The sequence below is a fragment of the Ursus maritimus genome, unplaced genomic scaffold (assembly GCF_017311325.1).
Source record: "Ursus maritimus isolate PB19 unplaced genomic scaffold, ASM1731132v1 scaffold_9, whole genome shotgun sequence".
NCBI classification, from domain to species: Eukaryota; Metazoa; Chordata; class Mammalia; order Carnivora; family Ursidae; genus Ursus; species Ursus maritimus.
Window position 1 is genome coordinate 34,028,063 of NW_024427107.1, and position 25,979 is coordinate 34,054,041.

General features: G+C 36.9%; 1 protein-coding gene across 1 annotated transcript in view; it reads left to right on the forward strand.

Annotated features, from left to right (window-relative positions):
* The window catches only part of CNBD1 (cyclic nucleotide binding domain containing 1), a 327,265-nt gene that overhangs the window by 14,301 nt on the left and 286,985 nt on the right, over positions 1 to 25,979 (forward strand). Inside the window, exon 2 of the mRNA XM_008689174.1 lies at positions 3,507 to 3,579. Coding sequence (XP_008687396.1) covers positions 3,507 to 3,579 — 73 coding nt within the window. The remainder of the gene's footprint in view (positions 1 to 3,506; positions 3,580 to 25,979) is intronic.

Genomic DNA, 25,979 nt, shown 5'->3' on the forward strand with positions numbered 1-25,979 from the left:
TTTGAGTTGAGGAAATGAAGATGAATTTAGATTACTTTTCCAAAATTGTTAGATATAAAGGGAAGTTATTTTGATAATTTGTTGCATAATATTCCCCTCTTCTCATCCCTTCTCAGTTAATATATGTACATTTTAACATCATAACCCACTCAGACAAGGGGCAGGAACAACATGAGTGTACTTGTGTAATTGTCCATGTTGTACATCAGCTTTTAGTTATAGAAGTCCTTGATTAGGCTGTATTCCTCTGCCTCTTGATGGTTTATTTAGCTGACATTTTTCAGGTCCCTTATGTTTATTCAATGTTATTTTGAAGGAGAATTGACTTGGGTATTTTAGAAAACAAAATTAGTTGAAGGGAAACAAATAGACTATTTTTTTTAAAGATTTATTTTTTATTTGAGAGAAAGAGAGAGAGAGTGCATGGGGAAAGGGGCAGGGGGAGAGGGAGAAACTTAAATAGACTCTGTGCTGAGCATGGAGCTTGGTGCGGGCCTCGATCTCATGATCCTGATGCTTAACCAACTGTGCCACCCACATACCCCGAAGCAAATACACTATTAATCATCAATGTAGGTATGTTTAATCCCTATTATTACACAAATATAGACTTACTTAAAAGCCTTGAACTGGATCACTTATCCAAGTATATAGAAAGAATTAGTCATGCTTATAGTGTCTGATGGATCATTTATTTTCTCCATGCTCTGTATTTCAGTCCTATGGTAGAATTCACCACCTGCTTATTGGTAGAAGTACTGTTTTCCTACCATAAAAAAATTATTGATAATGTTTCTCTTGCTATTGCTGCTGAACTCTTTCTTTGTGCCCTGAATATTGCATTAAGCAAAGTTCTGCTTATCACTGGATTAGTTATTAGAGTATATCCTGCAAATAATTTTGAAGAGGTCTCAGCTTTCTGTTTTCCAGCTTTCTGTTTTCCAGGGTATGGTTATACCCTGACAATTTCACATGGTCACTGTCACATTTTCTCTTTGGCTGTGCTATCCATCTCTCTTATGTTACCCAGTAGCCACTCCAATAAGCCTAATTTCTCAGTAAATAGTGGTTTTGCATTTACATATTTCTAAGGCTTCACTTATTCTTAGCTTTTTTCCCTTTTTAAGGGAAAGTTTATTGGGGGGGAAATAGTTTAATTTTAACACTCACAAGACCCATTTTAACAAATTTTTATAACCCCCACAAAAAGCATACATAATTGACTCTACTGCACAAATATAAAAATACATATCTACCCCTGGACAGACATTAAGACATATAAACAAAAGATCACCAAGGTATCACTCAGATAAAACATTGGATTTTACTTTCTCTGTTTCAATAATATATAGTGAGCATTATATCTGTAAAGAACATTGTTTTTTTAATTTCTTGTTTTTTGTCTCTAGTTTAGGATTTACTTTGTAACCACCCTTTTATATCAGCTTCTAATCTTCTTTCAAACAAACTGTGGTCAAAATCTGTGATTTTACCCTTATCATAGGGTTAAGCCCCCTCTGCTTCTGTCAAAAGCCAAGCTAAGACATATTCATGAGGGAAAACAAGACTGGAAAACAAATGTAAACTTAGTGCCTCTGAAACTCCTTAAGCTTTATCCTGGTATTAAATTTGATCACCAGAAAAGCTCAACTTCTGGTCTCTACAAAGTTACAATTTCATGTTGAAATCTTTTGACTTTTTCTTAATGAAATTGCTTCAAAGACAAGATCCATTATGTTGTTCAACACCCTTTATGTAAAGTCGCTTGTCAAAAATACCTCTTGGAAATGAGAATCAGTGAAGAAATTTTTTGGTGAATTGCAAAGTGCCCTTCTAGGCTGTGAGTACTTACTACATAGGCCTTTCTGGTTTTGAGTTTACTTGGTTGTGCCAAGTTTAGGGCAAAGGCTTACCCTCAAATGGTGTAGCTCTTCTTAGGCAAGTTGATTTCTCAATTTTTCTATTCTTTGCTAGCAATTCTTCATCTTATAATACCCATCCTGTGATTTTTTTTTTTTTTTGGTAGGCTATTTTAACTGAAGGATGAAGATATTTACTTTTTAAAATCCCTCTGTTAAGCCAGGATTTCTCAAACCTTGAACTTTTTAAAAAAATATCTATGGCAACCATCTCCCTTTCCTGTCCATACCAGACACTAGGGCTATTTCTGATCCTGTTTTTAAACTGGGTTGGGAAATTGGACTAAACTAACACTTCGAAGAAGTCTCTTCTTAATCCATCAATCTAAAAATCTATAATTAAGATTTTATATGATATCCTATATTAGAAATATGAAATACTTAAAAGTATTTTTGATAAAATGTAGCTATAACTTTGCTCCTTTAAGATAATTATTCCTTATGTTGCTAAAATGCAATTAGGTAATTTTCTGATTCTTAAAACTTAACCAAGTAATATAGGTAAGAGAATACCTAAATCATGTAATTAGTACTTTCATGTTTATTAAATGGTAATGATTTATGTGGATAGAAAGCAGTTTACTGTTTAAATTTCTTTTATTCCAGTTTCATTTTTAAAAAGTAGTATATGTTATTGATGATTAATTTTGGATCACAAAAGGCTTAAAGTGTCAAATTTTGTAATTCAGTAATTTGAAAATAAAATTGTTAAGTTTGGACTTCGTCAAATTCTACTGGGATGTGGTTAATAAATACATTTTAAAAAGTTTGGAAGTGCATTAAGCTGCTGATTTTCTCACTACCTTTTCACTAAGGGAAGGAATAATGTGCACGTTGGTATTACTGCTTTCTGTTTTGCAACATTTCTAACAGCATGCATTCTCCTGGAGAAAGGAGAGGACTTGTGATGTGAGTGCCCATCATTGTAATGATGCTTATCGCACTCAATACTCTATCTTCCTTTTCATCTCCTTTGAAGGATGTCAGTTTTTTCTGGCACTGAAGGAGAATGGCAATTAGTTTGCTTCCTGGCTATGATTACTATCTTTCTGCTCTTAAGGTATATTGTGTGATTTGCTTATACATTAACTTCAGATGGGATTTTAAACCGAATCCAGATATTGGAAGGTGCTCTGAAAAGGGGCTGGCCAAAGATGGGGGCCTGCATGGATCAAGTAAAAATTAGTAGTATTCCAGAGAAAGAGAAACAGAGACAGAGACAGAGAGACAAGGACCTCAAGTAAACTCTACTTTGAATTGTCATGGCATTGTCAGTTCACATTCTAAAGGTATAGGATAGGGATTCTGAAAGGCTTTCTTCCAGAGGAGGGACATTATATGACACATATAAACTCCAAAAAACAAAGCCAGACCAGATTTGACGTCAATGAAAAGCATTACATTATTTCTTTGTATTATTTAATCACCTTATTCAGTTCTGCTTGTATATCAAAGACTGATAATACTTCACTTCCATGGTCACTGAATTCTTTTACTATGATGAATGTTTGAAATTAAACTCTATTTATAATCTTGGTTAATAAGATTACAGAAAGTTACTCAAATTTTTAATTGATTTTTTTTCAGGGTTGAAAATGTCTAAGTACATTGATTATGGCCAGTTGAATGCGTTGTGCCATATAAGAGGACTACAATCCAGGTAAGTTATTCATGTGTTTCTTTTTTTTTCATTCAAATGAATATGAACATGTTTGTTTTATGGAAAAAGTATAATAGTAAACTATTGTTGACTCCATAGGTACTTGATTTACCACATAGATAAAAAACATTTGAAAACCTGGAGGTTATTTCTCCAGATTAAAGGGGCAGAGTATATGCTATATTTTAAGGAAACAATTGAGTGTGAAACAAACAATTCATCCCTAGCTGGGCCCTTTCTAGTACTTAAAAAACAGTCATAAGGGAAGAAAGCTTTAAATGGTTGAAAACACAAATCCTGAGTGAAGTACTTTGGCATGCATAGGAGATACCTAGTTGAAAGATACTGGAGCCAAAGAATTAGGAAATATTAGGGCTCAAAGCTCAGATTTCCTAAGGTATGTGATACTTGAAGATATAATTTGAAAAAAAAATTATTGTCTTGCCAACACTGTTTCTCAGGTTGTATTTTTGGAATTATAAGGCTAGTTAGTTTCTTACATATCAGTCAAAGTCCATCCACTCTTCCACTTTCCCTTATTAAGAGAGGGCCTTGCCTCATCTTTAATGGCACTGCTGAGAAAATGTCCCTCTATATTCTATTCTATTCTATTCTATTCTATTCTATTCTATTCTATTCTATTCTATTCTTTATGATAAGAATTAATTTGGCACTTGTAAATAGCCCTAGGTAGGCCTTCTACCTGTAATACTCCAAGAGTTAAGGCAGCAGAGGGGTTTAGAAAGAACCTTTTTTTTACAGTCAGTTAATTTACCATGTAAAATTGCTGTAAATGATAATGTGTACAGATTTTCTGTTCAAATATTCAATTGTAAACTTCTTGTTAAGACTGTTATGTTTCTTTTGCTTTTGTATGGAATGATATTGCAAAAATAAAAAGAAAAGAACCTTTAAAAATGAATCTTCTTAATCCCTATCACCTATTTCCCTCATGCCCCCACCCACTTCTCTGGTAACCATCAGTTTATTCTCTATAGTTAAGACTCTGTTTTTTGGATCATCTCCCTCTCTCTCTCTTTTTCCCTGTTGGTTATTTGTTTTGTTTCTTAAATTCCACATATGAATGAGATCATATGGTATTTGTCTTTCTCTGACTGACTTATTTCACTTAATGTTATACTCTTTAGCTCCATCCATGTTATTGCAAATGGAAAGATTATTCGTGTGTGTGTGTGTGTGTGTATGTGTACATACCATATCTCCTTCATCCATTTATCTATGATGTACATTTGGGCTGCTTCCGTAGTTTGGCTATTGTGAACAATGCTGCAATGAGCGTAGGAGTGCATGTATCCCTTTCAATGAGTGTTTTTGTATTTTTTGAATAAATACCCAATAATGTAATCCTGGATCACAGGTAGTTCTATGTTTAACTTTTTGAGGAACCTCTATACTGTTTTCTATAGTGGCTGTACCAGTTTGCATTCCTACTAACAGTGTAGGAGGGTTCCTTTTTCTCTACATCCTTATCAACACTTGTTTCTGGTGTTTTTGATTTTCTTGTGTTTCTGATTTCAAATTATTTCTATATCTTCATCGAACTTGTCATTTCTTCTTTTTCAGAGAAGGGGAGGAGGACATGCTTCTTTTATATTTCTTGGATTTCTCTCTAGAATGATTATTTTCCCCCTTTCACTTATGCCTCCTTCTCACTCTGAGTGCCTTTCCGCGCTGAATGAAGAATCAACATGCACTCCCAAGTCATGCCACTTTGCTTGAATCCTGGCTCAGGCACTCATTGAATGTGTGACCTTGGTTTGGTTATTTAATTTCTCTTTACATCAGTTTTCTTATTTTTAAAATGGAGATAATAATAGTACCTATTTTACAGAGTTATTGGGATGACTACATGAGCTAGCGTATGTAGAGTAAAGAGGGTTTGGCACATAGTGAGAGCTATATAAATGTTATTTTAAAATGATTATTGCTGTTCAAAAAGGCTCATCCAAGTTTTCAAGTGTTGAATATATCTGATATGCTGGACTCTTTTCTAACACATAAGAAGCTAGTTCAGGCTTTTGGAGCCGAATGTCTTTTGTCCTGTCATTTTCCTTTTGCTTTTTCACCCAGGCATAAAAAACAAAAAACAAAAAAACCAAACATGTTTCTAGACCTCTTCCCCCACCCACCTTGGGTGATCATAGTAAGAGAGATTGAATCATCTAGATGTGGAACTGCCAAAGTCTCCATTCGACATAAATCTTATCATCCTTCATCTTCCTGGTTTGATAATCTCTCCTAAGTAGTGTTCTCTCATCAGACAATATGCTGCTCCAAGCCTAGTCTGGTTGTCCAGCTTGACTTCCTTCTAGTAAGTCTTGAATTTACTATGCCTTTTCTTAGACACCAAATCCTGTGAATTTCTTAGATGTTTTCTTTTGATGCATTGGTACACACCAGGGGCCTGGGAGAGGGCATGTTTTCAGGTACCTATATATATATATATATATGTATATTGGACTTAGGTTTTAGAAAAAGAATATGAGATTACAGGTACAAACAGATTTGAAAATAAATATCTTTTTAGAATAAGATAATAAATTACAACAAAATGATGGGTTGGCAATATAGGTCCTTTTTCCCACTAAGATTTCTTTATGCAGTTTATCAGAAATATATACATTGAATTTTTCCAGAATTACAAAGCTTTCAGTTGATTTCAACGAATTGGAAAGAGATTTTAAAACAATGTATTTCTCCATATTTATTATTTATCTATTTTATGTTAAAAACGACCAATGAAATATTCTTCTTTAATAAAAAAAAGAAAGGCTGAGAATTAAATGACTCAAGGATTGAAATTTTTGAACATGAAAACTATCAAGGGTTTGATTATGTATTGTATGTATGTGTGTGTATAAACCCTACCAAGGGTTTGATGATACACTATATATGTATAATACATATAATATTCATATATTTTAAATATATATTTTAAATATATATATAATCTTCCTTATAGTTGTCCTTCCTTTCTCCCAGGGTGGGAGGATGGAGGGGAGGCTGCTACTCTCTACTGCTTCTTATATGCCTCTACCTTGTACTCAATCCCAACTGTTGAAGTTACTCTTGTCCCCACCTGGGCATATGAGAACTCTTCTCACAGGATTTTATACCCTTGTGCCTGTGTGTCTGTATATATATATAAACTTTGTACAAAAAGCAAGTCCCACTGTGTGGTGGTTGCTGCTCAGATGCATGTAGTCAGTCAGTTGGTGTCTGTCTGATGTTTCTTCTCCTCTGAGAATAAAGGCAGTATATTAGTACGTTATTCTGGAATTTTTTATCACAAGTAAAAGAAAAAATGTATAACAAAGAGGAATGATGTCACTCTAGATTTTTAAATTCTTGGATATAGGACTTTTCTTTTTTTTTTATAATAATATTTTTTATTATATTATGTTAGTCACCATACAGTACATCCCTGTTTTTTGATGTAAAGTTCGATGATTCATTAGTTGCATATAACACCCAGTGCACCATGCAATACGTGCCCTCCTTACTACCCATCACCAGCCTATCCCATTCCCCCACCCCCTCCCCTCCGAAGCCCTCAGTTTGTTTCTCAGAGTTCATAGTCTCTCATGCTTCATTCCCCCTTCTGATTACTCCCCCTTTCTTTATCCCTTTCTTCTCCTACCGATCTTCCTAGTTCTTATGTTCCATAGATGAGAAAAACCATATGATAATTGTCTTTCTCTGCTTGACTTATTTCACTTAGCATTATCTCCTCCAGTGCCGTCCATGTTGCAGCAAATGTTGAGAACTCGTTCTTTTTGATAGCTGAGTAATATTCCATTGTATATATGGACCACATCTTCTTAATCAGTCATCTGTTGAAGGGCATCTTGGCTCCTTCCACAATTTAGCTATTGTGGACAATGCTGCTATGAACATTGGGGTGCATATGGCCCTTCTCTTCACTACGTCTGTATCTTTGGGGTAGATACCCAGTAGTGCAATGGCTGGATCATAGGGTAGCTCAATTTTTAACTTTTTAAGGGACCTCCACACTGTTTTCCAGAGTGGCTGTACCAACTTGCATTCCCACCAAAAATGTAGGAGGGATCCCCTTTCTCCACATCCTCTCCAACATTTGTTGTTTCTTGCCTTGTCTATTTTTGCCATTCTAACTGGCATAAGGTGGTATCTCAGTGTGGTTTTGATTTGAATTTCCCTGATGGCTAATGATTTTGAACATTTTTTCATGTGTCTGTTAGCCATTTGTGTGCCTTCAATCAAAAGTGTCTATTCATATCTTCTGCCCATTTTATGATTTGTTTATTTGTTTCTTGTGTATTGAGTTTGAGAAGTTCTTTGTAGATCTTGGATAGCAGTCTTTTATCTGTAGTATCATTTGCAAATATCTTCTTCCATTCCGTGGGCTGCCTCTGAGTGAAAAAGTTGCTGTGGCCGATGTCATAGAGAGTGCTGCCTATGCTCTCCTCTAGGATTTTGATGGATTCCTGTCTCACATTGAGCTCTTTCATCCATTTGCAGTTTATCTTTGTGTATGGTATGAGAGAGTGGTCAAGTTTCATTCTTTTGCTTGAGGCTGTCCAATTATCCCAGCACCATTTATTGAAGAGACTATCTTTTTTCCACCGGATATTTTTTCCTGCTTTATCAAAGATGAGTTGCCCAAAAAGCTGAGGGTCCATTTCTGGGTTCTCTATTCTGTTCCATTGGTCTATGTGTCTGTTTTTGTGCCAGTACCATGCTGTCCTTGTGATCACAGCTTTTTAGTATAGCTTGAAATCCGGCAACGTGATGCCCCCAGCTTTGTTTTTCCTTTTCAACAATTGCTTGGCGATTCGGGGCCTTTTCTGGTTCCACGCTAATTTGAGGGCTGTTTGTTCCAGCTCTTTGAAAAATGTCATTGGTATTTTGACCGGGATGGCATTGAAAGTGTAGATTGGTCTGGGTAGCATAGACATTTTAACTATGTTAATTCTTCTGATCCATGAGCATGGAATATTTTTCCATCTTTTTGTGTCTTCTTCAATGTCTTTCAAGAGTGATTTGTAGTTTCTAGAATGTAGATCCTTTACATCTCTGGTTAAGTTAATTCCGAGATAACGTTACGATTTTTGGTGCTATTGTAAATGGAATGGATTCCCTAATTTCTCTTTCTTCAGTCTCATTGTTCGTGTATAGAAATGCAACTGATTTCTGAGCATTGATTTTGTATCCCTCCATATTACTGAATTGCTCTAAAACTTCTAGTAGTTTGCGGGTGGATTCTTTTAGGTTTTCCATATAGAGTATCATGTCATCTGCGAAGAGAGACAGTTGGACTTCTTCTTTGCTGATTTCCTTTTATCCCTTTTTGTTGTCTGATTGCTGTTGCAAGGACTTTTCCCCTTACGGTTGCCTTTGCAGTATCCCATAGGTTTTGGACCGTTGTGTTTTCATTCTCATTGGTCTCCATAAATTGTTTAAATTGATTTTTGATTTCCTGGTTTATCGAATCATTCCTGAGCAGGACAGTTCTTAGTCTCCAAGTGTTTGAGTTTCTTCCAAATTTTTCCTTGTGAATGAGTTCCAATTTCAAAGCAATGTGGTCTGAGAATATGCAGGGACTAATTTCAGTCTTTTGGTATTGGTTGAGACCTGTTTTGTGACCCAGAGCATGGTCTATTCTTGAGAATGTTCCGTGGGCATTAGAATAGAATGAGTATTCTTTTGTTCGGGGGTGTAGTGTTCTATATATATGTATGGGGTCCAACTCATCTAGTATGGCATTCAAAGCTTTTGTTTCTTTGTTGATTTTCTGCTTAGGTGATCTATCTATTGCTGATAGTGGAGTGTTGAGGTCCCCTACTATTAATGTATTATTATCTATATGTCTCTTTATTGTGGTTAAGAGTTGGCTTGTGTATCTTCCTGCTCCCCTGTTGGGGACATGTATATTTATAATCGTCATATCCACTTGTTGGATACATCCTTTAAGAATAATATAGTGCCCTTCTGTATATCTAACTATAGTCTTTAGTTTAAAATTGAATCCGTCTGATATGAGAATTGCTACCCCAGCTTTCTTTTGAGGTCCATTGGCATGAAAGATGGTATTCCATCCCTTTACTTTCAGTCTGGATGTATCTTTAGGTTCAGAATGAGTCTCTTGTAGACAGCAAATGGATGGGTCATGTCTTTTTATCCAATCTGCAACCCTGTGGCGTTTATGGGAGCATTTAGGCCATTCACATTGAGGGTGATTATTGAGAGATATGATTTTAATGATGCCATGTTGCCAGTGAAGTCTTTGTTTGTATAGATTGTGACTTTCTGTTCTGTATCACTCTTGGGGCCTTTTTACCTTTATAGAACCCCCCTTAATATCTCCTGTAGGGCTGGTTTCGTGGTTACGAAATTGGTCAGTGACTGGAGATTCTGGAATGCCTTTATCTCTTCATCCATTCTGAATGACAGCCTTGCTGGATAAAGGATCCTTGGCTGCATGTTTTTCTCTGAAAGAGCTTTAAAAATGCCCCCCCCCCCAACTCTTTCTCTCATTCCAGGTCTGTGTAGACAGGTCTGACGTAATTCTGATAACTTTGCCTTGGTACGTGAGAAATTTCTTTGCCCTGGCCGCTTTCAATACTGTATCCTTGGATCTAATATTTGCGAAATGCACTATGACGTGACATGCTGTAGGTTTGTCGTGATTGAGCTTGGGAGGGTCCTCTCTGCCTCTTGGACACGGATGCTTGTTTCCTTTGCTAGATTAGGGAAGTTTTCAGCTACAATTTGTTCGAATATCTCTTCTAGACCTCTGTTTTTCTCCATCCCCTTGGGGATGCCAATGATTCTGACATTGGAACGTTTCATTGAGTCAGTAATCTCCTGTAATCTACATTCTTGAGATTGGATTTTTTTAAGACCATCTTCTATTTTCATTTTTTCCTCTATTAACCCATCCTCCAATTCACTAACCCGTTCCTCTGCCTCGGTGACCCTGGCCGTCAGAGCCTCTAGTTTTGACTGCATTTGATTCATAGAATTTTTAATTTCTGCCAGATTCGCTCTCATTTCCACCCTTAGAGATTCTATATTCTCATTAACATTTTCGTTAATACTTTTTTCAAGTCTACACATCATCTTGACCATTGTTACTCTGAATTCCATTTCTGATAATTTGGTTACATCCATATCCATTATTTCTGTGGCAGAGGCCACAGACTCATTGTCTTTTCTTTGCTGGGGGGGGCTTCTCCTTCTCATCATTCTGATGAGGAGAGGTTGCGGGGTTGTCCAGAGCCCAAATTATTGACCAGGACCCATGCAGTGTGCACTTGTTTTATAGGGACCTTAGGGATGTGGGCTTCTTGATATTTCAGCCTGCCTTCTGGGGGAGGGTCCTGCCACACGGATACTCAGGCAAATCTGTTTGGGTAGAGTCTCCCTGTCCCCTGTGAGGGGGGATGGGGAATGGGCACAGTGTGAGCTGGTATTTCCAGGCTTTGGTTCTCTGGCGGCTTTCCCTGGCGGTTTGCTGTGCCTCTTGTAAGAGTCAGAGAAGCAGTGGCCAAATCCCAGCCTCTGTCTCAGAACAGAGGGATCACAATCCGCTCTCCACTGAGCTCCTCTGGCCACTCTAACTGTGCTTCTGTTGGTGCTTCTAAACCCTAAAGCCTCCGGGGATGTGCACGCCACACCCGGCATCCCAGCCCACACTTCCAGGGCCGGCACGTCTCTGTCCTATGTGTTTCTAACACCGCCACCCGCCAGCTGCCCCCGCGCGCTCCAGAGCTCCGTTTCAGTGTGGTTCGAGTGCACTCCAGAACTCTGGTTTTCAGTCTGGTCGCGGCATCCCCCGGCTCAAGGTCTCAGTCTGCTCTTTCACGGGTGCCGGTCTGCGAGTCAGCCCACTCCCTAGTGCAGGTGGCTACCGCTTCCCGGTGCCTGAGCGCGGAGGCTCCCTCCCCCTTCCGTTTATCTTCAGATATCTGTGCTCGGATTCACGGCTCCCCGCTTTGTACCTCAATACTAAGTGCTGGAGATGTTCATTTGTAGAGATCCAGATGTATCTTCCTGCATCTCAGGCTGATTCCGTGGGTGTTCAGGATGGTCTGGTACCTATCCAGCTCGACTCAGGGGACCAGTTGAAAAAGGGAACCCCTACTCCTCCGCCATCTTAACTCCGATCCGGATATAGGACTTTTCATCTCTAGTAGACTATATGTTCCGTGAGAGCAGAAGATTAGTTTCTTATTGCTTCCTACCCCTAGACATTTGCCATATAGTTCAATGTTTGGAATTGAGTTACATTCTAATGTTCAGTAGATCTAAATATCTTCTTGATGCTTTAAAAATATATATGGGTTTTCTACCTGTTGATTAGGAGGATAGCTGCATATTTATAGTGTGATATTTATCTATCTATTTATTCATTTATTTAAAAGATTTTATTTATTTATTAGAGAGAGAACGATTATGGGGGGGTGCAGAGGGACAGAGAGAAGCAGACTCCCTGCTTAGCAGGGAGTCAGATGTGGGGCTGGATCCGAGGACCTGGGATTATGATATTAGCTGATGGTAGATGCTTAAGTGACTGAGCCACCCAGGTGCCCCTTTATTTATTTTTTTATTGTTGTCTAGAGAGTAATCATTTTTAAACTTTTTTTTTTCAAAGCAACTTCTGTTGATTGACATTCCATGCATTGGATTTTTTTTTTTCCCTTTTGTCAAAGTACTTTATGAATAGTCAGCTCTTATTTTTAACTTTCAGTTTACTTAGTAATAAACAGAGTAATATGGTTTAAAAGGAAATGTATGTTCTCCTAAGTTTCAAATAAACAAACTTGAGGCTACATGTTTGCAACTACTTTTTCTTATGTGGCCAATTATTCTTGAAATTTCATGTAAAAGCCTTTAAACATGTCTGAATTTGGAAATATAAAAGACAAATACAGTGATGATGCATATGCATTTGTGCATTTGTATGATGGTGCTTATCAAACAATTAGCTTTGTGACTGGGATATAGAGCTCAATACTTATTAGTGATTAATAATACTAATATATAGCCACTTACCCTCAAATACAGGTGTAGTTGTGCTGACTATGTATTTTTTATGCTTACAGAGATTATAACTCACAAATAGGTTTCAGCCCAAAATCCATTGTTAAGTTGACTCTCTAGCATCACTTCCCCATACGCAGAATGTTACAGAGTCAGAGGATTGTGCAACAGGAAGTTAACTCAGAAATCATCTAGTGGAAACTCCTCAATTTACAGATGATTAATTTTGCCTAATTTTCCCAAACTGTACCTTTTATTTTTATACTTCTATATTAGAAAAGATGAAAATGATATCATTAAAATGATAGTAATTAATTGAAATATAAAAAATAGCATTCAGTAATTGTTTCTTTCTCATTGCTTCAGGTTAAGGTTAAGTACATTAAATTACTAGAGTATTAGAGCTTGATAGAGACAATAGAAATTATTTTAAGGAGGCTCCTGGACAAGTTTAAGGCTCTTAGAGTCTATTGATAATGGTTTGTTCTTCATTGTAACTGTTTTTATTTCAAAATATATTATCTTTCTTTTTCTTAGTGATGGTGTTTTGCTAATTCTATTGGCATATCAGGCATAAACAAACATTATTTTTTGACATAAAAATTAAAATATGAAGAGATGGGTGATTTTTATTTTTAAGGAAATAAAGTGTGGCTCTTAGAGAAAGGAGACAAGAAGAACTTTGAAAATATGGCTCATGTACAAATAAAAGAAATTAACCAAGCTGTGATTCTACAAACATTTATCTGGAATGAAGTCAATTTTTTTTTTTGAACTGTTTCTACTTAAGACCATCAGTTGGTACTGTCAATCCAGTGGTGGCAGAAAAGGTGGGCAGAGACAGAAGGAATCTTGCAGGGTCAACACCTTCCCCAGGGAGCCTTTGGAAATGTGAACAGATTTATCAGTGTCACAATGACTAGTAAATGACACTGATAATAAGTGGGTAGGGGCTAGGCATTGTAAACAGTGCAGTGTGCAGTAAAATCCTACACATTGTTCTATCCAAAATGCCGGTAGCACTCTGTGATACTGTGTTTTATAAGAAATACATATTTTGTCTTCGCCCTTGTTTCTGGCAGGGAGCTCCTGAAACTGTTGGAATTTCCTAAATGATGGAGTGAAAGAAAGATGTCTTTTGTTATGTAAATGAGGTGACAGGTGGACCCCACCTAGGGGTTGATTGCCTAGGATGGAGAACCACCCACGTATTCAGAGGGTTCTAACTTTTAGTCCCACCCCCTGACCTCCTGGGAGAGGCTGGAGGTTCAATCAATTGCTGATGGCCAATGATTAAATCAGTCATGACTGTATAATGAAGCTTCTATAAAAACCCAGAAGCATGGGTTTTGGAGAGCTTCTAGGTTGGTTAACACACAGAGGTGCTGATTGAGTGGCCAGCCTGGAGAGGGCATGGAAGCTCTTGTACCCCTTACCACATACCTTGCCCAATGCATTTGTTCCATTTGGATGCTCATCTGTATCCTTTATCATATGCTTTTATAATAAACCATTAAACATAAGTAGAGTTGACCCTTGAACAACATGGGTTTGAGCTGCATGTGTCAACTTATGTGTTTTGTTTTCAAGTTTTTATTTAAATTCCAGTTTTTATTTCAATTCCAATGTAATATTAGTTTCAGGTGTAGAGTTTACATCACTTACATAAAACATCCAGTGCTCATCAACAAATGCTCTCCTTAATGCCTCACCTGTTCCACCCATCATCCTGCCACCTGCCTTCTAGTTACCATCAGTTTGTTTTCTGTAGTTAAGAGTCTGTTTCCTGGTTTGCCTCTCTCTTTCTTTCCTCCCTGTGTTATCTGTTTTATTTCTTAAATTCCCCACATGGGGGTGCCTGGGTGGCTCAGTTTGTTGAGTGTCTGACTCTTGATTTCTGCTCAGGTCATGATCTCAGGGTCTTGAGATCAAGCCCGGTGTCTGGCTCTGTGCTCAGCAGGGAGTCTGCTAGGGATTCTCTCTCTTCCTCTCCCTCTGCCTCTCCCCTCCCCATCTCTAAAATAATAAATAAATGAATCTTTTAAAAAATCCACATATGAGTGAAATCATTTGGTGTTTGTCGTTCTCTGATTGACTTTAGAACTCTATGGTCAGTAGACATGGCACCTTTGAGGGTTTTTGCTGGTTTTCTGGGGGAAGGGGCCTGCTGAACTGCTCCTTAGGAACACTTGTCTGAGAAAAGCAGTACTAGCGAGCCTAGGGGGTCAGGATTTGTTGTAAGCAGGTTAGGCAGCCAGTGTTGACACTGTGCTGTTTAACTGAAGTTGGTTTAGCTGACGGGTGGGGAAGGGAAATGGTGCCAGCTAGCTCCTTTGTCCCCGGGGAGAGGATTCTGTGCTTCCTGCTCTCAGGGAAACACTCTTAGAAGAGTGAATAATTTCCCCTTGTGCATCCCAGGTGTTTTTCAGATTGCTATTTTCATGCTCTCTGTTTCTAGGTTGCTTGCCTGCCTGGAGAAACTCAGTGCACTTTGGGCTGTATTGCAGCCAAGTCTTCTGACTTTTAAAACTTCAGACTTGAAGGACCTTGTGTGGTGGGGACTGGTGCTGGTTTTCTGGGGGAGGGTTTTGCCACACTGGGACTGATGCAGGTTTCACCAAGAAGGGTAATCGCATCAGAGTGCAGGAGCATGGGATTTGGAACAAAACAGGCTAAACAGCCAGTGTCTGCTTTAGCCACCCTCAGCAGGTGTCTCTGGCCTATGCTGAGGGGTGGGGGGAAGGGAGATGGCACCCACTGGCTCTTTAGTCCCTAGAGAGGTGACTCTAAGAACACCAGCTCTCGCAGATGCACTCCAAGAAGAGTGAACAGTCTCTCCCTGCATACCTTAGGCCATCCCTTGATGGTCCCATGTCCAGCAACCCCCCCCTCCCCAGCCTCCGGGTTGCTTGTGTGCCTTCTCTCCGGAAATAGGGCAGCACCCTCAGGTCTCTATCCCAGCCAATCCCACCGACCTCTAAAATTCCTGTCTTTGAGATCTGCTGATTGGAAAAACACAAAAATCAGCCCCTCTCAGTTTCCCAGACAATGGCTTTGGGGAAACGTTCTCCTTGTGCATATCACTGTGTCCTCTATTCTCAATATCTCACCTTGCTCCTTGACACAGCATCCTCCTCTCCTCCTCTCCACAGCATCATGATCCACTTCTCCCCCAAACCACATCTTTGCACTTCCTTACCTTCCTTGTTGTGGCCTCCTCTCTCCTCTAGTTGTGCAGTTTGTTCTGTCAATCCTCAGGTCAACTTCTTGGGTATTCAGAATGACTTGGTAGTTATCTAACTGTCTTCCAGGAAAGAAGCAAGCCTAGGGTCTTCCTACTATGCTGCCATCTTAGCTTCCTCCACTTATGTATGTAGTACAGTACTGTAAATGTATTTGCCTCATAACATTTTCTTTTCTTTAGCTTGCTTTACACATCTAACATAAAAATATGTATTAATTTAATTTTGTTATCAGTAAGGCTTCTGGCAAATAGTAGGCTGTTAGTTAAGTTTTGGGGGCATCAAAATTTCTACATGGATTTTTTCAACTGCACAGGGGGTTGGATGGGGGTGGGTGGGTGGTGCCCCTAACCCTGTGTGAGTCTCTGTAGCAAATTAACCAAACTTGAACTTGGAGGGAGTCATGGAAACCTCCCATTGTAGCCAAATTGAACAGAATTGTGGGTAATCTGGAGATCTGCTACATGTGATTGTCTTCTGAAGTGAGATGGGAGCAGTCTTGCGGGACTGAGCCCTTAACCTGTGAGATCTAGTACTACCTCCAGGTAGTGTAAGAACTGAGTTGAATTCTCAGACCCCTTACTAGTCCCAGAATAGCTTGGTATTTTGTGGGGGGACCCCTCCATACACATTGGAATTAGTTCCAGGAACCAATAATCCCCCTCTCCCATTTCTTGCCCTCTTAAGGAATTCTGGTCTAGAGGATGTTTTCTTAAACTTTCTCAAGTTAGAGAAGCTATAGATAATCTCTAAGATATGATTAACCCTAAAATTTCCCTGTATCTTGATTTAAGAAACAAACTCATATTCTTATGAAAACTTGCTTCTCATCTCCATTCCTTATCAATGTTATCACAATTAGGCTCTAAATTCCCAGAAGAAAACAATCATATGAATTTGGTTCACCACTGCATTTTCATTGCCTATTTCAGCTCAAGGAACATAGTTGGCATTCACAACATATTTGCTGAATGCCTGCCATTTACCTAGTAATTGAAGCATGAAAATCTTGCGGGCATGTTTTATTCACTTGTTTCTTTATTTTTCCATATGTTGTACTTAGATTCTACTGTTCCTTTGTATTTCTAATACTTGCTACATATCTTTTATCCAGTATACAACTCTAGCTCTTATTACCTGCCTCTAGGACTACCATATTTACAATTAGACTTCCATTCTCAAGTCTCTTCTTACCTTAATTCCTCATTGTGTACTACAACAAAGTAAATGTTTTTATTTCATTCATGTATTTTTAATAGACTTTATTTTTTGAGCAGTTTTATGTTTACAGAAAAATTGAGCAGAATATCGTTTCCAAATACCCTTTACCTCTCTCCTAGTTTCCCATATTATTAACATTTTGCATAAGTGTGGTATATTTGTTATAATTAATTAGTCAATATTGGTATATTACTATTGACTGAAGTCCATGTTTATAATAGGGTTCACTGTGTTGTACATGCTATGGTTTTTGACAAATGCATAAGGACATGTATTCACCATTGCAGTATCATATGAAATATTTACTGCTCTAAACATTCCTTGTATTTCACCTCTTCTTCCCTCCTTCCCTAATCCCTGGTAACCACTGATCTTTTTACTATTTCTATAGTTTTACCCTTTCCAGAATGTTATATACTTGGAAAAATACAGTTTATAGCCACTTCAAATTGATTTCTTTCTCTTAGCAATGATGCATTTAAGGTTCCTTCATGTTTTTTCATGACATGATAGCTTATTTTCTTTTGTCACTGAATAATATTCATTGTATGGATGTACTACAGTTTATCTATTCAATTGAAGAATATTTTAGTTGCTTCCAAGTTTTAGCAATTATGAAGAAAGCTGCTATAAATATTCATGTACAGGTTTTTGTGTGAATGTTAAGTTTTCAACTTGCTTGGTGGGTAAATACTGAAGAGTGCAATTGCTGTATTGTGTGGTAAGAGTACGTTTAGTTTTGTAAGAAACCACCAAACTGGCCTCCAAAGTGTCTGTACCACTGTATTTCCGCCAGCAATGAATGAGTGTCTATTGCTCCAATCCTTGACAGCAATTTGTGTTGTCAGTGTTCTGAATTTTAGCCATTCTAGTAGGTGTGTAGTGATAATCTTGTTTTTGTTTTGTTTTGTTTTGCTTTGTTTTGTTTTTTAGTGAGAGAGACTCACACAAGTGGGGGGAGGCACAGAGGGAGAGGGAGAGAAAGAATCTTAAGGAGGCTGTACGCTCAATGCAGAGCTCTACATGGGGCTCGATCTCAGGACTCTGAGATCTTGACCTGAGCCGAAATCAAGAGTTGGACGCTTAACCGAGTCACCCACACGCCCCTGATGTCTTGTTATTTTAATTTGCATGTCCTGATGACATATGTTGTGGAGCATCTTTTTATATGCTAATTTTCCATCTGTATTTCTTCTGTGTGAGGTGTTTGTTCATATCTTTTACCGATTTTTTAATTGGGTTGTTTGTTTTCTTAATGTTGAGTTTTAAAAGTTATTTTTATGTTTTGGATACCAGTCCTTTATCAAATAGGTGTTTTGCAAATATTTTCTCCCAGTAGGTGTATTGTCTTTTCTTTCTCACAATAGTGTCTTGCAAGCAGAAGTTTTAAATGCTAATAAAGTTTAACTTATTAATTTTTCCTTTCATGAATGATGTTTTTGGTGTTTAATCTAGGAAGTCATCACCACACCCAAGGTCACCTAGATTATTTTCCTATGTTTTTTCCTGCAAGTTTTATACTTAGGCATTTTACATTTAGGTCTGTGATCCATTTTGAGATAATTTTGTGAAGGGTGTAAAGTCTGTGTCCCCATGTGTCTTTTTCCCCAGTTAGATGTCCGGTTGTTATAATACCATTTTTGGAAAAAAATTATCCTTCCTGTATTGAACTGCATTTGTGCCTTTGATTTGATCATTTGATTGTATACATGTGGATCTATTTCTGGGCTTGCTATTCTGTTTCATCGACCTTTTTGTCTACTCTTGTTGCCAATATTATTTCTCTGAAGTGTTTGGGAATTTCTACAGATACATCTTCAAATTTAATTTCTTATTCAACTCTCTCTAATTTGATCTTTAACCTTTTCATTTTGTTTTTAATTTTAATAATTTTAATTTTCATTTTGGAAAGTTCAACCAAGTTTTTTTTTCAAATTTGTCTGTTCATTCCTGATAGTCTTTTTTTATTGATCATCGTTATTCTTTTTTTTTTTTTTTTAAAGATTCTTTATTTATTTATTCGACAGAGATAGAGACAGCCAGCGAGAGAGGGAACAAAAGCAGGGGGAGTGGGAGGGGAAGAAGCGGGCTCACAGGGGAGGAGCCTGACGTGGGGCTCGATCCCATAATGCCGGGATCACGCCCTGAGCCCAAGGCAGAGGCTTAACCGCTGTGCCACCCAGGCGCCGCATGATCATCGTTATTCTATCTTTCATTTCTACAAATATTTTATACCATTCTATATTCTATATCTAACATACCCAGATTTATAGTCTTTAGGAGTGTAAATCTAATGTTCCACTCATGGTAACTTGTCTTTGCAGATAATCTTTCTGTGAAAGATTTGCTTATTCTTAACATGTGATAACATGTGACCTAAATTGTGGATAATTTCCCCCAGGGAGAATTTATAACTGTTTCTTCCTAGAACCAGGGTGTATCAAGAACCTGGCGCTACTTCATTCTCCTTCAAGAGTTTTTCTCTAAAGCAAGGTCCTCAGGCTGGGCTCCCCCCTTCTGTTCCTGGGTCAAGTTGCATTTTCCTCCTAGCAGTGCTTTACTTAGTGCACTCCTCAAAACCCTGCCCTTCCTGTCTACTTCTTGCTCACATCTCAGGTACCCACTTACTTTCATTTCCTTTTTGTTGCAATGTGGTGGCCCTTGGAGACCCCAATTACTTACTACTTGCCAGATCAACAATGCAACAGAAAGTTCTTATGCATGATGTGTGCAACAACAGAGTTCTTTAGAGAATCAAGACTGCCGTGATGTAGAAACTGTGACGATCTTTTTTTCTAAGGTGTGATGTTCTACACAATGAGTGCCAGATATTTTCTTTATAATAGTTCTGTTACAACAATGAAAAGTTTCCCTTAGACTCATTGTCTAAGTCCTTTTAATAAAGAAGTCTCTCTCATGGCTAGACTATTCTAGTCTTAACATTTAACACAAGAACTTCATATGTGTTGTTAAAGAAGGCTTTAATATTGACTCAAATTCTTGTCCTCTTTTCATTGAAAGTAGAGTTTATATCTCTACATTTAAAAAAAAATATTTATTTTAGAGAGAGAGAGCACAAGCAGGAGGAGCAGAGGGAGAGGGAGAGAGAATCTCAAGCAGACTTTACGCTATGCTGAGCATAGAGCCTGACGTGGGGTTTGATCTCAGGACCCTGAGATCACAAACTGGGCTGAAACCAAGAGTTGGATGCTTAACCGACTGAGCCACTGAGCCACCCCTATAACTCTAAAATTTGTTATTATATACTACATATTCTGTAGTTTATAGTAATAGTTATATTACAGGGTTTATAGTAATAGTTATTATTTTTACATGCCTAATATATTATAAACAATGGGCCAGAGCTTTGCTTTTATTACTTTGAACTACTACAACAATCCTAAAGGTAGATAGTCCTTTTCTAGAGATAAATAAATGAGAAGTTGAAATAGTTTATAAAAGATAAAGCACAACTTCAGTTTATATGCTAATCAGATATTTCTTTTGAAAATAGGGGAAGTAAAATTTTATGACAGATCAATATCCCTTAAAAGGTTTAGTTTCGGTCTTCAAGTCTTATCTTTGAATTGTCTTTGTCAAAACAGATCTTTTAATTTTTTTTCCAGGAACTTTATGAAAACAAAAAGTTAGGGATTAATCTTTATGATGAATATATCTACTAATCAATTATAATGGCATAAGAGTGGAACTCCTTTGAAAAAATAATCAAATGATTTTGAAGCCATGAATTCATTGGTAATGAGCTGTATCCATAGATAAGGAAGATGATCAAATGAATTCATAACTAGAGACTAACATTTCCAAAAAATTTAAAAGTAAGTACAGAGGAAACTGAACAGAGTGACACTTTATAGTGGCATTATCTGAAGATTACTGATTGAGTGATCTTTTCATTTAGTAGCTAGGGCATGTTAAATACATTGGCCTTATTACAGAGCATTTTTTCTTGAACTTAATATTGCAATAGAATAATAAAATCCATTATATACAATGTAGTATATACTAATAAATAAAATAAAATGTAAATCCATTTTATGTAATGTATAATATATTATTTCTCTCTCTATATATATATGTAAAGTGAACTTAATTTGCATCAAATTATACCTGCACCTTCTTCTAATGTACTAGAATAACATTCACATTTTTTTCAATTTTCATCAAATAAATGTGTAGATGCTACAATATTTAAAAGACAAATTCAGGAGGAAAAAATCTCTAAGAGGTTGAATAGATCCAAGTTTTATGACTTGTTTTAATTAATTTAAAATGAAAAATCTAAATTGCCTTTGGGAAGTCACATAAATATAATTAATCAATAAGTATTTTATTAAAAGTTTATTATGTTCCCAGATTTGTAAGCAAGAATAGGATGTAGGAGATATAAGTTGTTAGGGTATTCTAGCTGTTATAGACAAACCCTTAATCTCAAAGGCTTAACATAATGGAAGTTTCTTTATTTCTCAGATCAAGCCTTATAGGGTTATTTTTGATTGGTAGGCTGATTTAGGAACTCAGTCCTTCCAACTTTTGTTCTCCCATCTTTGTGTGTGGTTTTCAAGTCTACCCTGCTCATTTGCTTCAAGCTGGAAGGGAAAAATACATGGAGAATATTTTGTAGGAGAGTTTTTTGGTGAGATTGGGGGCAGATTTTGATGAGCCTGGTCTGGAATGGTACAATTACTCCCAACCTCTCTTCCATGTTCCATTGGCTAGAGCTCAGCTATGAGACTACATCTAAGTGCAAGAGAGGTTGGAAGTTTAGCTCTGTGGCTAGGAAGAAAAAGACATAGTTTGTTGTAGTATAGAGAAGTTTTTGAGATTGATAAAAAATCATTGTATATTAAAAATTGAATTGTTATTATTTTGACATGTATCTATCATTTGGTATATAAGGAACTCAGGCATATAAAGTTTATTTATTTATTTTTAAAGATTTTATTTATTTATTTGAGAGAGAGAGAGGGAGAGTGCACAGAAGGAGAGTGAGGAGGAGAAGCAGAATTCCTGCTGAGCAGGGAGCCCGACGTGGGTCTCAATCCCAGGACTCTGGGATCATGACCTGAGCCAAAGGCAGACACTTAACCAACCAAGTCACCCAGGTACCTCACATACAAAGTTTAAATGACCTGCTTAAGTTTATATAAAGTAGAAAAATTAATATACAAATTCAGGTTATTTTGACCATGAGACTATGATTCTTTTATTTCTTATCATAGGCACAGTCTAGTAGAGGATACAAGAAGTAACTACATGTCATGCAATTAGGGAACACTGCCAAGGCCATTAACCGGTGCTCCTTCCCTTGGCCTGGGATAGTGTAATTGGTGTACAACCCAAAGATTATTTTGATTGATTCACATGGTAATTTTAAACTTTTTAAAAAGTAAGTTACTGTCTTAGTCTACTCAGGCAGCCATAACATAAAACCACAGATTGTCTTAAACGACAGAAATTTATTTCTCACAGTTCTGAAAGCAAGAAGTCCAAGATAAAGGTGCCAGTTGATTCAGTTTCTGGTGCAAGCTCTCTTCCTAGTTTGCAGACAGCTGCCTTCTTGTTGTGTCCTCTCTTGGCCTTGGTGTGTGCATTTGGAGAGAGAGATCTTTTTCTTCCTCTTCTTAGAAGACTACCAATACTATCAGATTAGGTCCTTACCCTCATGATCTCACTTAACTTTGTATCCTAAAAGCTTTATCTCCAAATACAATTGCATTAGGGGCTGGGGCTTCAACATATGAATTCTGGGGGGACATAATTCAGTCTACAGCAGTTATTAATATTTAAAAATCAAAATTTCACATGAAACTTCAAGCTTCTGGCTTCTGTAAAAGCAAACAGAACAAAACAAAAACCTTCAAGGTCTGACCACTTTTGACTTATCTTAATACATGACAAAAACAAGAAAACACCAATAACAGAGAGAGAGGGGTGTTGTGGCTTTATGGGCGTTCTTTCCCTTTCAGCACAGTCCCTGCCTTTTAATACCTGCTTTGCTATTTTAAACATTTAATATTGTGATCCTTGAATATAGAACATCCTGAAAGAGTTCTAGAGCTCTTGTGTGTAAATCTATAGGTTTGTAATCTATAGGTGTGTAAATCTATGTATCTCCTCTTCATCTGCTTGAGGAAATTGACGTTCTTTCTTTAGATGAGTTTCCTTGCAGGTGAGTATCAATAAAGTAGTGAATTTTTTCCATAGACAGTGTTTACTTGTACCCAGGAAGTTATGAAAGTTATCTTGTGGACAGTATTCAAGTGTGAAATAGTTATTTGGATCCATGTTCTACTCTCTAACCTTGCCATAATTCTTAATCTTTCTGTGTCCCTGGCTTTCTAATTATATTTATATCATTTCTCTTAATCTACTTCTTAATCTACTTCTCTTATCCATATTTAGTGGCAGACTTCAAATAGTTTTAGACAATAATGCATGCCTACTGAATTCTGAGAACTATATATTTTTATTTCAAAAGAGACTCAGAAATAGAAATATACTGTCAAATTACATTTTGTGATATAGAATATACATCACAGCATCATGGGGCACTTAGGGCCTCATTCTGAAAATTATATCATTTCTAGTTCTAACATTTGACTCTTCCCATTTTAATTTTCCACATCTTTTACTACTTTGAAGACAGATCATAAACACTGGTCCATGTACACCAATCACCATATCTTGAAAGTTCTCAAGGGTAAGATGAAACAGGCAACTCAGTCATACATATAGAAAATGACAAGAGTGAAGGTCTTAGCATTTTGGTATAAACTTCTTAGCTACTCTGAAGATGATCTACCCAGATCACAGATTGGGGTAAGTTTCCAAGTCTTGTAGCATAGGCTCCATGTAGACAAAGGAAAGAGATCATATTTTAGTACTTCTTGGGTCTCAATTTCTTTATCTACAAAATGAGGATGATTAGAATATCAGCTAATATAGTTGTATAAGGATAAATTATCTGAAGCATTTAAACTGCCTAGAATAATGGCTAGCACTTAGTAAGAACTAATACATTTTATTATTTAGGGGGGCAGTATGTCCAAAAGGTAAAGACAATTTTTTAAAAGATTTATCTATCTGTCTATCTATTATTTATTTATTTATTTATTTATTTTAGAGAGAGAATGTGAGAGAGGGCAAGCAAGGGAAGGGGCAAAGGGAAAGGGAGAGAGAGAATCCTCAAGCAGACACCCTGCTGAGCATGGAATCTGACCTGGGGCTCCATCACCGGACCCTGAGCTCATGACTTGAGCCAAAATCAAGAGTCCATCGCTTAACCAACTGAATCACCCAGGCACCCTGACAATGGATTTTCAAGTCAATTTAGTTTTCCTTTGTATCCTGTGTCCTCCACTTCCTACTTATATGAATCAAGTTTGTGATTTCTTTATGTGTAGAATGGGCAATAAAGAATAGCAGCCTTGTCAGGTTATATAAATATATAATGAGACAGAAATAGCGTAAAGATCTTAGTCCAATGTTTGGCATATAACAAGTACTTGATATATTACAAATAGATGTGTTAAAATAGATGATTGTAGAATGCTAGTTCCAAATGGGGGAAAAAAAGGATCTTGGAAAAGCTTCTAATAATATCAGTGACTAGATTTAAAAAAGAGTGGATTCTTGCTCTGTGTATCTCCATAGTGTGAGATTAGGCATGAAATGCCTACTGTCATATTAAATCAAATTCACATTGCATTATGTGACTCAATTAAGTTAACTTACATAGCATTCTTAAAGCATATAGTATTTGTTTTGTGTAAAGAATTAATATGGTGTTTTAGGAACTTTGGCGAGGAGAAAAAAGCTATTACAAATATTTTATAATGTGTTGTTATTATTTACATTGACAGTGAAACAAGAAAAGCCTTCTCAAGGATTTTTGTATTCATTGCCATGTGGCAAATATTGACTAAGATGTTTGTCAGTGTTCATTATTAAGTATGATCATTTTTGAAATTATTGAAATAAGCTGTCAAGATGAATGCTTAGTATTTTAAAACACTGACCAAATTTTCATGGTGGTTGTCAATTAAAAATGGAATGAAGCAGATTTTCCAGAAATATATGTCATTACCTGACACTGAATGATAATTTACTATATCCAGTGGATCTTACTATTGGCATTTTTAGTTATTTGCCATGGATTGAAACCTGGCTACAAATAGGAATCACCTGGAGAAGGTTTTTATTTATTTATTTATTTATTTATTTATTTATTTATTTATTTATTTATCAGAGAGAGAGAGTGAGAGAGAGAGAGAGAGAGAGAGCGCGAGCATGAGCACAGGGAATAGCAGCAGGGAGCCTGATGTGGGGCTTGATCCCAGGACTCTGGAATCATGACCTGAGCTGAAGGCAGACACTTAACTGACTGAGTCACTCAGGTGCCCCTTGGAGAAGGATATTTAAAATAGAGAAGTCCACACGGACTTCTATCCTTGGAGATCTTGTTGCCTCAGGAAAATGATCAGAAATCTGTACTTATAAGAAGCATCCCAATGATTCCAGTGATCTGGATTGGGAAATGCTGATCTTTTGCTCTAACACGTCTTTATTCCAGGCCTAAAAATACAGTGCATGAGATATTCATAAATCATTGCAAATATTCAGATAAATATACTTTTCAAATATACTTTTTGGTAATGTATGTGTGAACCCTATTTGAATCATTTTGGAGAAATTTAAGTATGTAGCATATTTTATGCAAGGGCTTTCATCAATTATAGAAATAAAAGTTTTAAGAAGGCTCAACTTAAAAATTAAATTTTTGACGTTGATATTCCCATAAATCTGATGTTCATAAAATATTTCTCACCGAGGCACACTATGGACAATTTTTATATAGTGGATATTTTTAAA